At 38.4% G+C, this 14,922-nt stretch overlaps 2 protein-coding genes across 16 annotated transcripts in view; one reads left to right on the top strand and one right to left on the bottom strand.

The window, feature by feature from the left end:
- The window catches only part of LOC138931783 (phospholipase A2-like), a 49,569-nt gene extending 37,983 nt beyond the window's left edge, over positions 1 to 11,586 (bottom strand). For 2 of the 5 annotated variants that reach the window (XR_011446677.1, XM_070292896.1), the window contains exons 1-4: positions 11,308 to 11,586; positions 10,845 to 11,004; positions 10,624 to 10,767; positions 10,015 to 10,310 (exon numbers count right to left, since the gene is read on the bottom strand). Coding sequence is in view for 4 of the 5 variants with exons in the window: in XM_070292896.1 (XP_070148997.1) it covers positions 10,064 to 10,310; positions 10,624 to 10,767; positions 10,845 to 11,004; positions 11,308 to 11,464 (708 nt within the window). In the remaining variant the exon portion in view is untranslated. Of the gene's footprint in view, positions 1 to 6,880; positions 7,128 to 9,880; positions 10,311 to 10,623; positions 10,768 to 10,844; positions 11,005 to 11,307 lie in introns of those variants that run through there. The other 3 variants (XM_070292897.1, XM_070292895.1, XM_070292898.1) reach the window with 3 other exon arrangements.
- Positions 1 to 14,922, top strand: part of LOC138931780 (uncharacterized) — an 88,671-nt gene that overhangs the window by 59,022 nt on the left and 14,727 nt on the right. For all 11 annotated transcript variants that reach the window (XM_070292888.1, XM_070292887.1, XM_070292884.1 and 8 more), the window contains one exon: positions 6,040 to 6,164. Coding sequence is in view for 9 of the 11 variants with exons in the window: in XM_070292884.1 (XP_070148985.1) it covers positions 6,040 to 6,164 (125 nt within the window). In the remaining 2 variants the exon portion in view is untranslated. The remainder of the gene's footprint in view (positions 1 to 6,039; positions 6,165 to 14,922) is intronic.

Raw genomic sequence — 14,922 nt, forward strand, 5'->3', positions numbered from 1 at the left:
ATATATTATTCTCTTCACGAGATGCATATAGGTAGTAATTAAATACATTATTAAGCTTTTGCGCTCTCTGTCTGACCATATTCGTCCCGTTACCACTTGTCTTTGTATATGATATATCGTCGTGCAATCCAGCGTGTAAAAGCGACGTCATGATCGACGTACGAAATAAGGGCAAAATTCACGGTTGAATTACAGGCCGAACGTTCGGAATTCTCGTTTATCAAATACGTGACACGTCTTTAGCCGTTTAAATTAAACGAGACCGTTGTAACTACTATTCCGAATACGAACATTTATCTTCGTAACGATAACTGGTCCCCCTGTGTTTCCCGACGTGCCTTTAGATGACCTTCACGATATTCGTTTTTCGTCTCGTGTCAAACGATATCCCCTCCCCCTTCCCCCTCCTCTAATCCGTCTACGCGATTCTTAATAATCTCAATATTCATCTTATTTAAGAGGATAGTTGTACAAAGAAGAAAGTCGGGAGAAAAGATTTCAATTACTGCAGATTAATTCGTCGGGGATCGGAATCAAACTGAGAAGAAAAAATGCCCATAGAATTTATTCAATTTTTCTTACGTCGGGGAGAGGAATTTTGTAAAATTTTACACTCCCTCCATTTTCCGAGATTAGAAATTTCGGCGTCACAAGAGTACGGCGGCGCGTTTAAATATCGGGTCTTAAACGAATAGTCGAAATTTTATCCGAATTAATAATCGGGCGGAACTAACGGCCTGACGTTCGCTTCGGCTTCTTCGTGCTCCCAGGGGGATCAAAGACTTAGTTTAATTAGAAGCGTCTGCAGGAGAAGCGACGGGGGTGGCTTCAAAGCGCGGCCATAATCAGCGCGTTAACGAGCCTGGCGTACTAAAATCGTTACTTTGACGCATCGCAATTATTTATTGTGACGAGAGTCTGCTGCTAAATTGGCTTCTTGCGATCCCTGACGAAAGACAGCTAGATCAAAGCGCGTATTTACTTTAATTAGTCGGCGAGGCTGTTCCACTGCGTCTATTCGATGAAATTAGTACGATTCAGGATGTCGCGCGTATATTTGCACTCGAGATGCAAACAGCGGAAAACGATTGTTTCAATTGGAGAATGAAAAGCGTGTTTACGGATTCTTGAGCGTTTAAGAATCATTTCCGAAATTAATTTCGTATAATGATGGTTCTCAAAATTGAACGATTTCAAAATTGGTCGATTAAATTATTTTTATAATTAAGTAGGTAATAAAATACTTTTCACTTATTTTTCATATTTCCCGTTACACACTGTCTTGAAATTTATAATTTTATATTATATTTGAATTAATATATATATAAAAAAAGGAAGAGAAAAAATACGTGTAATATCTCGAGTTTATAATAGAGAGAAATTTCCTCGAGAAATAATTTACTTGTAAAAATGAGGAATAAAAAGTCTGTAAAAATTAACGGTAGAGAGACGTAACTACAAGAGTTTAAGTTTAAAAAAGCTATGTGCAATTAACGCGAAAAAAATTGCCTTGAGATTTCTTTTTAAAGTACATGTGCCGCTGGAATTTCATCCAAACAATTCTTTTTGAACCGAAGAGAACTTCTCTGAAGAAACCTTTTGAGAACTTTATCATACTTAGGGTGGAAAGAATGATTTCGAAGGTAAAATATAATGTTCCTTTCGAAAGAGCGGCCCTGGTGCGAAAAGCGGAGGTATTATGAGCTAAAGGTCAATAATTTGGGGAAGATGCGACACGACGCCGAGACGGAGTGGCACTTTGCGAAATCCGAGCTGTAATGATGCTCGCGTGACAACGCCCCGTCGCGTCTTCTGAAATTTCATGCCAAAGTATAAGATGTTGTAAGTTCCGAGACGCATAGCTGGACGGATATACATTAGAGCTAGAAACGCGATGCGAAGGAATCGATCGAGTTTACCGGCACGATTATAGCAGCGTAATGCGAACTTTTGAAAATGAACCTTCCACAATGTCGTATTCATCGCTTTTCTACATCATTTCGCGAAGAATTGTTTTCGATGAATATTCTCTCCCTCTCTCTCTCTCTCTCTCTCTCTCTCTTAATTCAATTATAATTTGTCTGAAGAATTGTAAGCTGCATCTCGAAGTCGCAAAAGTATAAAAGAATTAACAGATACGCAAGGAAGAAATGATTCGCAACATGATAGTACTCGCATAAAGCGCCAAATGTTATCGCGCGACATCGAATACAACGGGAGATTGGCGTACATTTAAAGTGGCGCGATAATAAAATAAATCGAACGCGGCAATTAATTCGCGGCGGGTTATTATTATAGAGACGAGGGATGGAGGAAAAAAGGGAGAGAGAAACAGGTCGCCATAAATAACAATAAAACTCTATTAATGTAGTAGCGCGCGCTGATAGTTACCCCGGCCTGGCATCGAGCCAGAAACATACCGCGCCGGCTATTCACCCCGCGAAATATACGCCGCCCGGATCGCCGCCGCACTCTCTCCCCCTCTCTCTCTCTCTCTCTCTCGGGGGTGGACGACGGCGCGGGCGCGGGCACGCGCGCGCGCCCGGAGAAGAGGGATGCGCTCGCATACCAATCCTACATCCGTATGTAATGCAGAACGGTTATGCGGCATTACGCACTCCGTGGTAGGCGCTCCGAGACCGGCCAATGGACATCGTATCGCCAACCGGCCGCCCGTCAAATTGTCCGAATTGGACCGAAGCAAACGTAGAGATGCTTGCGGCCGGCTTGACATAAAGCGCGTTAAATTACCTTCCCTCGCGAAAGGGAGATATTCCTTCATAAAGTGTATTCATATAAATCAACGTTATACGTGCATAAAAAATAAAAAAAAATGGCAGTCTGCATTTGATATATAATTAGCTGATATATATATTGTAATAATGTTAAAGAATAAAAATGAAAATTTATTTCATATTAAATATTATAGAATAAATTAGAATAGATTATTATTTTATGGATTAAAATTGTATCTTAGATATACAATATTTGAAAAATATCTATACATAGAATATATTTCTCTGCTCAGAAAAAGAGCTCATTTAATATCAGGATTTCTATCTTAATTTTCATTAATTTCTATCTAAATTTTGTTTTGTGCCTTTTGCAGTGATATCTAGAGTATCGATGTACACTTTACATGTAACCCTGGGCCTGTATGTGTAACAAAAAATAAAGAAGTCGGTATCAAAACAAAAATTTTGTGAGATAAAAAGTATAAATAATACTTTATACATAACATTTTTTACTATATTATATATAGAGAGAATTATTTCAATGTAGGAAATTAAATTCGATATTAAGCGCACATAAAAATTGAGAAATGTTTGGAGGATTCATGTGTATGGGTATGTGATTTAATCTAATGATTTAAATATTAAAAAATATTAATATTTCATCGAGGATCGGTTAAAAAAAAGTTAACTTAAGACGTAAAGGACGAAAAAGGGGCAAAAAGAGGCGAAAAAGAAGGGGAAAAAAAAAGGTTCGCGAAACCTTCGACGAGATAATCCATCCTCGATCCCTCAAGCGAGCGTTTGTTTTCCCTCGATTGCTATCGAATTGAGGTAGAAACGATATTTGTCGCCAACACGGAAAAGAAATTTTCCTCCACTTCGGTCCTTCAGGCAAGCCCCCGGCGACGCGATATTCTGCAATTCCGGAAAGATCTCGGCAATCTTTCGTATTTCCAAGAGGAACTTTGTGTCTTAACCGTGAAGATTTTAACTCCTTCGGTGACCCGATAGAAAATCCCGACAGTATCCATGACAGGATTCATACTCCAAGAGTCTAGATAGCAACGAGAGCTTTCTGTGTGCGTTATTGATCTATACAGATATATATACACGAGAAAAGGGGAGTATTAGCCATGAATATTATTGACGGATATGCGTCCACTCTCGTAAAAATAATCATGCACTCTGTTACAATTTAAATTTCAGACTTGAACGTTCGTATAAGTCGGCTACTTTAAAAGTGAAAAAAAAAAAATTTGTCTCGTTGAAAACATTTATAGTTCATTTTTCAGCTACTCGAGTAAGGCGTTAAACCATCCTTCCAGAATGCATAGATTCGCGGTCCAAGTTCAGCGATGCAACGTTATCGACTCGAAGGTTCACCGAAAGGCGAAGCCGCGCCTTGCGAGACTTCTCGATCCCGGAGAAATGCGCTTTATTACGGCTAAACAGGCTGACTGAGCAGTATATTACCGCGGGACGTTGCTGATTTATTGCCAGGCAGGCCTGCCTACCCAATATCCGTACCCTGGTCCCATCGGCGAACAACGTTGGCCTGTTCCCTCGTCGCCTCGTTGACGCGTATACATAGCAAGCTTTTCCTCTCTATCTCTCTCTTCCTTGCCGGCCCCGAAACTACAATATTAATTCCCATCTCCCGCAGCGAGACCGACGCCGCATAATTCGATTCCACGAAATTAGCGCGCGGCGACGGGATCGTGAGACGATTGCATTGTTGCATGCAGGCAGGAGAGAGTTTCGAGCATTACGCCCCGGAAACCTTGAGTTCCAGACGCGTCCGCTTTCCAAGAGCGAGCTCGACTTTGGCTAACCGTCCGAAAATGGCCATCTTTCCACGCAAATTCATACCAAGTTATAGAAAATTATCAAAGCCATTCAATCTTTATTAAAAATCTTTCTGGAATCAATTTTAATAATTTAAACTCGATATATAATGTTATTGTGTATACATATATATATACACATACACACAATATCGAGTAAAGTTGAGGATTATGTAAACTGTCAAATAATGCGAATAATAATGTAATTTTTTTATTATTTTATAATCATATTAAAATTCATTTTTCTCACTTTCTAGTTTCTTCAACGAGATTCTAATGATATACTAATATCGTCTGTGCGTTAACTTTAAAGGGAAACACATGTTCGAATATGCTGAAAATGGAGGATTATCTGGGAGAGGAATTTTCTCCTAAAAAAAAAAAAAAAAAAAAAAAAAAATGATAATTTTAAAATCTCACATTTTTTTAAATTCAAAAATATTATTTCTTTAATTCTGTGTGTGCTGTTTAAACGCGAAACTTTTTAAGCTTGCGCGAGATCGAGATTTAAACCTGTCGGAGCGGATCGATGGACGGTTTGGTGCGTCCCCTTACTCGGCACGTGCCCCATTTACCCCGATAGCTGCGAATACGTGTATTATATATAGCGCAGCTTCGAAATTCTCGAGAATCGTCACGTCGCGAGTAGCCACCCTCCGCTTGCAAACGATAATCCTTCGCGTTGTTAACGATTCGCGTTCCACCGAGAGAGCGCAGGCTGATCGAGGATTGCGACTACGTTGGAGGGGTGAGACGGAAGGGGGATTAAGTGCCAAGGGTGAGAAGAATTTCGTGATACCTGCGGCGTCATAAAAGCTATCTTCTTCGCCGAATTTCCAAGTATGAAAAATTCACTACGTATTTGATATCCTATCATTAAATGACACACGAATACGAGTTAGATGTCACTGATTTTCAATTGTTGTTCAAGCTATATGTATAAACGCCAATGGAATATATTAATCTGATTTCAGCGGGAATCCATTATAGTCATACGTAGACAACGCACATGATAAATTATGTTCAACCCGATAGATTAAAGATCAGACTCGCACTCGCGAAAAGTCAGAGTTTATCTCTTTGACTGACGTAGATAAATCATATAATATTCGTCAGTATTTTTCTCGAGGGGAATTTTCTTCGATCGTCTTTCTCCGAGGTTGCGATCTTTATCCCTCGCTTAACGCGCGCAAGAGGAGTAAGACGTAAAGTCACACACTTCAACACCCTAATAAGGCTGCTATAAATTACCATCGATTCCAGGAGCGGGGCTGCAACAATGAAAGATGCGGAGAGAGAGAGAGAGAACCGCTTTTTCTCATAGACCGAGAGATACGCATCTGTAGGAGAATATTTAAAAATAGTATAATATATGATGTTGTGGTTGTACCGACGACGTTCCCCCCCATCTCTCTCTTTTAACGCGACAATTTAAAAATCACTGTCATTTATTGTTCCAGGATCTCCGCACCGTTCCAAGTCGCCGCCGCGATCTTGATTCTCGCTGCAACAGTGTCAGCTCTGATCGGCCATTGTTATTCCGATCACAGAACTCTCGTAGCCTGCGGACTCTTTCTCCTAAGCGGTAAATAAACTGTGAAATTCTCTCTCAGCTATCTGCTTATCTTTTAATCTTTTTTTTTATCGACTTCTAATTTTGCATAGTCAAACATCCCGGTGTCTGCGTTATGAGATTATTATTATTTTAATAAGATCTTTAAATCGAGATATATATATATAGTGAACGATTAAAATTATCCATGTGAAAAAGCAGATGAAGCAACTCTAAAATTAAACCTTTTAACGCGAAAGGCAACGCGGGGATTTTTTATGAAACCTTGAAAATTAAAATTGATTAAAGTATTATAATTATGAAAGTAAGTTATTTTAAAACACGTTATATGCATAAATTTTCCAATGTATCGCCATTTTTTTGTTCTGGCTGAGAATGTGAGAGAAACACCATGTATCAATGCTTTGCCTTGAATTAAATATTTTTCAATGGAAAAATTAAAAAAAGAAAAAAAGCATTTGTCTATCGATTTACGACGGGAATTCTGTTCTTTGATGACAAACAGCTCGGCAATTCTTGGATCAAACATCTTATAGCTCACCTACACGCAAAAATCTGAGAGAAAGCTCTTCTTTCCTCGCGCTCTATCGCTTCGTATAAACGATCAAGTAAAGACGAGACTGAACTTTCGATTCGCGTGTGCATTGTCCGTGTGACCAGAGAGCGTTCTTAAAGCTCGTGTGATGTAATAGATGAACATACCATTTATATCACACGAATCGCACGGTCCTCGAGAAGATCGAGGGGATATATCGCATTGTTGGCTTCTCACTGGTAAAAGTGTACTCGATACACAACCGAGGATCAATCAGACCAACGTGAACGGTGAAACCGAACCACCTATATCTTCGACGAACAAACGCGGCAAAGGAAAACAATCCTCTGCCACCGCTTTCTCTTTGCTCCCGTTTACTTTTAACTCTTTTCCGCTCGTATCGAGTACACAATCGGTAGAATCGGTCAAAGAGTAATGATCTAAAAAAAAAAAAATGAAGAGAAAAAGAAGCGAGAATTCCAAGAATGTTACTCGAACGGATGTTAATTGTGTTCGGCAACGTTAAAGCTGCAGTGAATCAAATTAGAATCTCAATTGCATTATATTTCTCAATTTATACTTCCGCGATATTAAATAACGTAATAGATACCGTTGATGATCAAGTTATTATGCAGAAATGTGTAATTTTTCCTTTTCTTTTTTTGGCAAGTTTTTTGGCACTGCCTTACTTTCTCGACGAACTTGATTTTCGAGACGATGTCTCAATTCGCGGCAGGAATGCGCACATTCGAGCTGTAAAGGGGTGAAAATGATCTATGTGCCCTTCCGTGGGATCTTGCGAATTACGAAATCAGGGGTGCGCAGCGATCTAAAACGTGTCGACGACGAAAACGCGACGCCTTCCCATTTCCAACCCTTTCCGGAACGTCGATTCCCTCATATTCTCCCATCCCTTCCCCCCTCCCCTCTACCCGCCCCCCTTACTCCAATCTTTTTTGCCTTTTTCTCGCGGATAATCCGGCAAGGCAGGTAAGTCGATATGCGCGCATGATTCAAAACGAAATCGAAATTCGGGTAAGAGAGGCGTAGAAATTGAAAGGGATGAGAAAAGGCCGGTAATATCGCCCGAGAATCGAATTGATTTCCTCAACGGCGGTGAGGGAGGGGAACGGAAGAGGGTTCAACATTTTAATAAAAACCACCCGCGGTTTTGTCGTCGACACGGATGAAGGGTAGCGTCGCATATATGAGAAAATAGTGGCGTCATGTGGACGACGCTTTTCGTCCGGGCACAAACCGAGAAGAAAATACCCTTTCAAGATGTAGCAAATATTTCTTTATAACTTCTCTTTTCCAAAATATCAAAAATATAATATTAAAAAAAATTATGTGTATAATTATATTATATTAATATTCATACATATAATATTTTTTTGATATAATATTTTATGTTTTTTTTTTTTTATTCATACACGTATTTATGCGAAGAGACAGAGAGAGAGAGAGAGAGAGAGAGAGAGAGAGAGAGAGAGAGAGAGAGAGAGAGAGAGAGAGAGAGAGAGAGAGAGAGGCAGACGAAGGTCTAATTTTCTCGAAAACAACGCGATTAATGAAATTTATTCCATGCTTTTTTCCTTGTTTCTTTTTTTTTACGGAAAATTATTCACGCCGACAATTTATTGCACGCCTTATATAAAAGGTACTGCGATGTAACATTACTTCAAGATTGTGCTTCCCGTCGATAGGAATTAAAAAGACAGGGGAAAAAAATTCATCAAAAAACTTCAATTAAAATTCCGTTGGCACCCGTTTCAATTCAAGTTAATGAAACTCCGATTAGAAATCCTATGCAAACTACAGTGAAAATCATACAAAGATATTAGACACTTTCATATTCTCCGTCCTTGACGAATGGAAGAAAATTCCTCGTACATTTTTTATTAGCAATCGCCATTTTCCTCAAGAGGACTCTATAATACAAGACACTTAAGGGAGATTTCAAACGAGCGATGGTTCGGGTCGCGGCAATATTCTTAAAGGCTTTTTAATAAAACGTCGAGAAATATAAAAAGCGTGTCTTTTAATGAAAGAAGCTCGCTCGCGCGAGAATATCGCGAAATATAAGACTGTTACGAACGAAACTGGAGATTGATCTCCGGAAAACTTAGCTATCCGTTTGATTTGACAGAAGTGGAACATTTTCCGCATATATGTGAAATCATGGTGGAATTTTTACACGCGATTCCATTACTTCCATCCGCGTATAACTTGGCTTATATCGTTGGCTATTTCATCGGAATACATAATTTATCTTGGTAATATTTTATTCGCCTAAGTAACGTAAGAAACACGCGTGTGGATTTAGACACCAACGCGCATATACTATTGTACATGTCACATCAATGTGACAATTCTTACAATTGTAAATGAACGCAATGTATAAAGTATTATAGATGTATCCGTGTTGTTGGAATCGAGAGATTGTCAAACTGGCGAGAGAAACACGCAAAGCGGATGCGAAGAGGTGCATGCGAGAGACAATTTTTTTAACAATGCACCCACTATTGATTTGCATTAGCAACTCTTTCCCTCCCCTCCTCTTCCCCCTCGTCAATATTAATTCAGAAACATCCTTCCGTTGAAACAAGCGCTCCCGCGGCGAAACTTTCACGTGCGCACTTTTGCATAATTGAACATTCTTTCCGCGTGAGAGAAAAGGGGGGCGAGACGGCGGCCGAGGGTAGCACAATTCCCAAGCTGCAAAAGGGTATAGTAAAGAAAAGAAAAGAAAAGAAAAAAAAATCGCGAAATAGAGATAGCTTCGCTCATTCGACCACCCGTGTCTACAGCCTCGCGATAAAATTCTCGACGGATTTTCAAGTAACCTCTCCGTTCCCTCTTTTTCCCTGCAAACCCCCTTCGCAAACGGCCGTCGTATCGAGGACGAAGCAATTTCGAAGCGGACTTTGGAATCGTACTCGGGGGAGGGGGGGGAGGCATGATTCTCTCTCTCTTTCTCTCTCTCTCTCTCTCTCTCTCTCTCTCTCTCTCTTTCTAGTGCCAGTGTCATTTACGTATGTGCAATTCGTTAGACGGCAGTTCGAGCCCCCTGCTTTTACAAGTGAAAAATTTGCGAGAATCGAAAAAAAATTATATTCATATTTATTATAAAATACCACGAAGAAACCGCATTAAATATTTCAAAACCATTAAATAGAAAAATTGTCTTGAATAAAGAGATTCTTATTAAATATAAAATTATACATTTAAAATGTATTTATATAATCTGCCATTTTTTATCTTGATATTTTAATATTCCAGATTGAATTTTCAAATAATCTCCTGAAAAATATCACAACTCGTTACCTGTTAATTTTGGCGAATTTGCGAGCGTAAAATACGACATCAAAATGCATTAATAATTATCTTCGATAGCTTTCATAGCGTCTTCTTCATCGACGGAATATTTTCTATCGTTCGCGAAATAGGATTGTGAAACGAGCTGGGCGGCTCCATCATCAGGCCAGTTTAAAAGTTCGTCGATGTAGATCGATTTCGACGAAGTGGCGTTATGTTGATGTCCCCATTTTGGATTTTGGTCAAACTTTGCGCAGAAAACGCGACGGCCCTTACGATCCGTGTCCTCGCTTATATCGAGACCCCTAATGAATGATGTAATTAATTAATGTTTTTGACGGGGAATCAATCGATGTCAAAATAACAAACAATTTTGACGTCAGCTCAATTTTCACTCGCGAGAGTTAATTGATGAATAACAATTAAGCGAACGTGATATCTCTCGTTAATAGACGCGCGAATGTTAAACGGTACGCGCAAAGTCATCGATCCTCTCGCGTTGAACCGATAATTGGTCAGAGAAAACATTTCATTATCCTATTAATTTATTATAAGAACCCCGTTTTTTTTTGGGCGTGATTAAAAAAAAAATTCACATGTAATATGTATCTCACTTACTCTCTTATGCATTCCTCGGAATCGTAGTAGGTACGGAAGCATTGCTTGCATTTTTTGAAATATATCTTTCCCACGGTGGACGCATACAGGCCATGTACTCGCATCAAGCAATCGTAAAATTGCAAATCGCACTTGCATAACGAGCTGCGGAAAGTCAAAAGTGAGCTCGCGCGCTTAGAAATCGTAAAGAGACGTATAAGCGTGATGTATCGCGCACCTACCTTCTGCAAATGTATTTGTTATACAGTCCGTATTTTGTAGCTTTAGGGTTTATGGAATCCTCGCAACGATCGTGCGTTCTGCAACACGTGTCCAGTTCGCTGTACACACCTAATTCGGAATCATCACGAGCAATATTTCCCCGACCACACCAAAGTGTACCTATAAACATATACAATATCATAAACAAACAGATTCGTTCAATAAATTTTAAATAATAAATTCACACATAATATATATATATATATATATATATATATATATATAATTTTATGAATAAAATAAAATATGAAAATCACAAGAGATAAATTATATACATATTATTATATCGTTGATATATATATATTATTTGTTGGATATAAAAGGATAAAAGATATATAAATAACATAAAGACCAAAATCGGAATTTTATTATATGTAAAATAATTGAAATATTTATTCTAGAACAAAGTAAACAAATAATTACCTGGGAGAATTCCATGTCGAAGGTTTTTAATTTGCGACAGTCCACGTAAAGCTTTGAAAAAATCTTTCACACTGTGACCTTCCGTTACATCGTTATTAACAACAAACAACACGAGTGCGCAAAATGAGATCAAATTAATCGCATGGATTCGCCTCATTTTAAGATAAATAGTATAATGTGTATCAAGAACGACGAGTGAGAAGAAATCACAATACACAGTTCGGTGCAAGAAATACTTGCGAAAGAAGAATTTTGTAATGCCTTATGAGATCGATTCACGTCAAACTTACGCGTGTTAATGTCACGCGATATAAAATACAACTGTTCGGGAAAATCCATCAAAATAAGAATTATAATACCGATCGTTATATGTGTTTAATGTGTACACATGTGTTTTATTTATCGCGTGTTTCCTGACCGCCAGCTTCCTCGCGATATAAAAAGATTGATAAAAAATTGTCCAAAGTTAATCAAACTTTAGACACACTGATAAAGCCCGTTTTATAATTTACGATCTATAATTCGCGATAAAATTTAAGATAGAATTCTATTGATAATTTTATGTATGTGTGTGTCACACGTCCTAATATATTGTATTATATATGTTATACATGTATGTATTTTATTTATTCAAATGCTTTCTGTATTACATGACACGTAAAATTAAAAATAGAATTCTGTTTCGAATTTTATCACAGATTATAAATTTAAATCGTTTAAAAAGTATAGTCGAAGTAAAAAAATGTCTATATTTATGTTACATAATTACATCAGATTAAAATTCAGAGAAAATATGTTTCTATCAAAGTTTTACGTAAGCTATATTTTTATAAAAATGGAAGACAAGAGAAGAGCAATTATCTTAAAACACAAATCCAAGATCGGATTCACAACTGCTGTTAGCGATATCGCTCGGTATCATTCTGCAAATTTAAAGCACGATTTTTAATCTTTTAAAACACACACGGCATCGCAATATCAAACATTTGCGATAAGAAGATTTCTAATTTAAAATATGCATGTCGCAATTAAAATCAGAATCGAACAGAATGATTCTACAGTCTGTTCTTACTTAATATTTAGCTCTTTTTAATAATTATAAAATGTTCAGAAAAATCTTATTGCAATAAAAATGAAATATATCAAGTATATATAAAAATCGACATATTTAATATAGAATGTATAAAAAATTTGCTTGTAATAACCTGCCGTCAAATTTTCACCGAATGAAATTCTATCCGAATTCGTTTAAAGAGAAACGATTAATATAGCGCTTGTAAAATTAATATTGTCAATGTAAAGTCGAAACCGAGGTCAAAGAGAAAGTTTTTCTTTCCTTGGAGGAGAAGGAAAATCGAGAGAACTGAAATGGAATAGGGTGGCGGGTGTCCTCCTGGATTTTCTGGTGAAGCATTTTTAGAGCTTTCTCTACATTATTTCAACTGGCCGACCACCCCCCCCCCCTCCCGCCCCCCTCCACCACCCCACTGCCGATCTCTCTTGAGGCCTCTTTCGCTCGACTGCGCATTCCTTTTAACGATTTCGTCCCCCTCGACCGCGACATCCGCTTTCGTTTCACGTTCTTCTCTCGTTCTTCAAGGTTTCTATCTGCCGCCTGCCTTGCGTTTACTCTGACGCTTCTCGCACTTTCGAGAGAATCTTCTCTCGTAATCGCGAAAGTTCGGAAGAATATGAGGACGGAATAAAGATATGAAAAAGTTACATAATTGTAAATGTAATCATCATTCTCCCTTCCCAGACGGACAATTGTGCCGATATCTTTTGGCAAATCGCAGATTTCAATTCAATACATGTCCTTTGTTTTTAGTTAGTGATTTCTATAAAAATCTATATTATTAATATATTTAACATATTTCTCGTGATATAAAAATGCAATTATGACACGTTCTAATAATTTACTTTAATTGGCGAGCAATTTATTAATTTCACGATATTTCATTCTCTCTTGTTTGCCTCGTCGATCCATAAATTTTAAATTTTTCTTACAAACTCTTTGCATTAGGTTCTTTAAGTCTCTCTTCGTATATTGTGTAATCTAGATTTTATATTTTTATTATTATTAATAAATGAGATTACTTGTGATGATAAAAGAATTCAGATATGCAAGTATATCGTCAAACGTTTAAGAAAAAACGTAATATGTTGTTTTAAAAGGAATCGGCGGAAAAGTTTGCGTTGCCAATTCGGGCGATCGTAATACAACTAATGGCGAAAAAGCCACCATCTCATGTAGAACGATAAACGATTGCGAAGGAGATCGCGGAAAATATAGTCAAGGGGAGGGAGAAAGAAAACTCATTTCTTCTTCCCGAAAGGTGGTTTGCATTAAACCCTGCGCTCGCGTTTGTGCATTGGAGAAAGGGGAAAAGAGGGACACAAAAGGTTTGACGTACATACGTGTGTGAATATGCGTACTGCCTGGTCCAGGTTAATGCACCAAGAAGCACATTACCGGGAGTGCTTACCGCGGAGAAAAGAGCGCTAGTGCAGGGCCAGCAGTCACCGATGCACGCAACCCCGCCCGATGGGGATGAGGGGGAAGGGAACAAAAATGTCGGCGACTAAAAAGCGGAGAACCATCCTCTATACCTTCTTCCTCTCTCTCTCTCTCTTACATTCTGCAGCGGTTACTGGAAAACGTACCATTGTACGATTTCTCTCGACCGAAAGTTTTATTATATCAAACGGAAATTCCATTATATCGAATCAAAATGTATTGGGGACAAGAGACAATTAAATATAATAAAATTTGTTTAATTTTTATATGTATACCTTTATCATAAAATGATAAAATATTTTAGACTCCCGATCTACCAGATTTCTTTTTGAATATTTTCATTGAACGAGGACAAAAAATGCATTTCCACAGTTCAGATAAACCATAATAAAGTTTTAATTTTATAGAAAATAGTCCATATATATATATATGAAATTAATACGTATTATACTATTTGATGTAGTAAAACGCACGTGAGCGGTAAAAATTCCTCGCTTTTCTATTTCACTATCGTGTCGATAAAAGTGTGGAAATAATTAACTCGACTCGCTTTGCGTAAAGTTGGCGTAAGATCGGCGTTATTTCCACCAATGGCATCATTGCCCCGTAGTTTTCGCGCGAATTCAAAATTGACGGCTTCGCCTCTCGCGAAGTCGGGCCTAACAAAGGGAAACTGAATTCGCTCCGGCGAACAAACGAGAGAAATTATCCGCAACGGCTGAAGTAATAACATTTAATTGTGCACGGCGCGGGAGAAGGAGGGAAGGTGGGGGAGAGGAAAAGGCAATCCCTCACCGAGGGAACGGTGGAGGACTGGCAAGGCGGAATTATAAATTGTTGGGGCATAGTTGCGATTGTTTCGAGCCGAGGGTAAGAAGCCGACGCGTCTTTCTATCCCCCCCCCCTCATCCCTCTGTACGAACGCGAGGACGATTATTCTCGTCCTGTTTCTCTCGTTCCTCTAAACGGAAACGGTTACACGACTGCGGAGCGACTTAGCCTTGTTCACGACTGCTGGAAAAATGATTTCGATTGCGAATCGTCGAATAGAAACATCCTAAATTTCAGAAAAGAAGCGAATACGGTAAAAATACAAG

The sequence above is a fragment of the Polyergus mexicanus genome, unplaced genomic scaffold (assembly GCF_030449975.1).
Source record: "Polyergus mexicanus isolate NDT 795.1 unplaced genomic scaffold, iyPolMexi1.0 SCAF_3, whole genome shotgun sequence".
In the NCBI taxonomy this organism is placed as follows: Eukaryota; Metazoa; Arthropoda; class Insecta; order Hymenoptera; family Formicidae; genus Polyergus; species Polyergus mexicanus.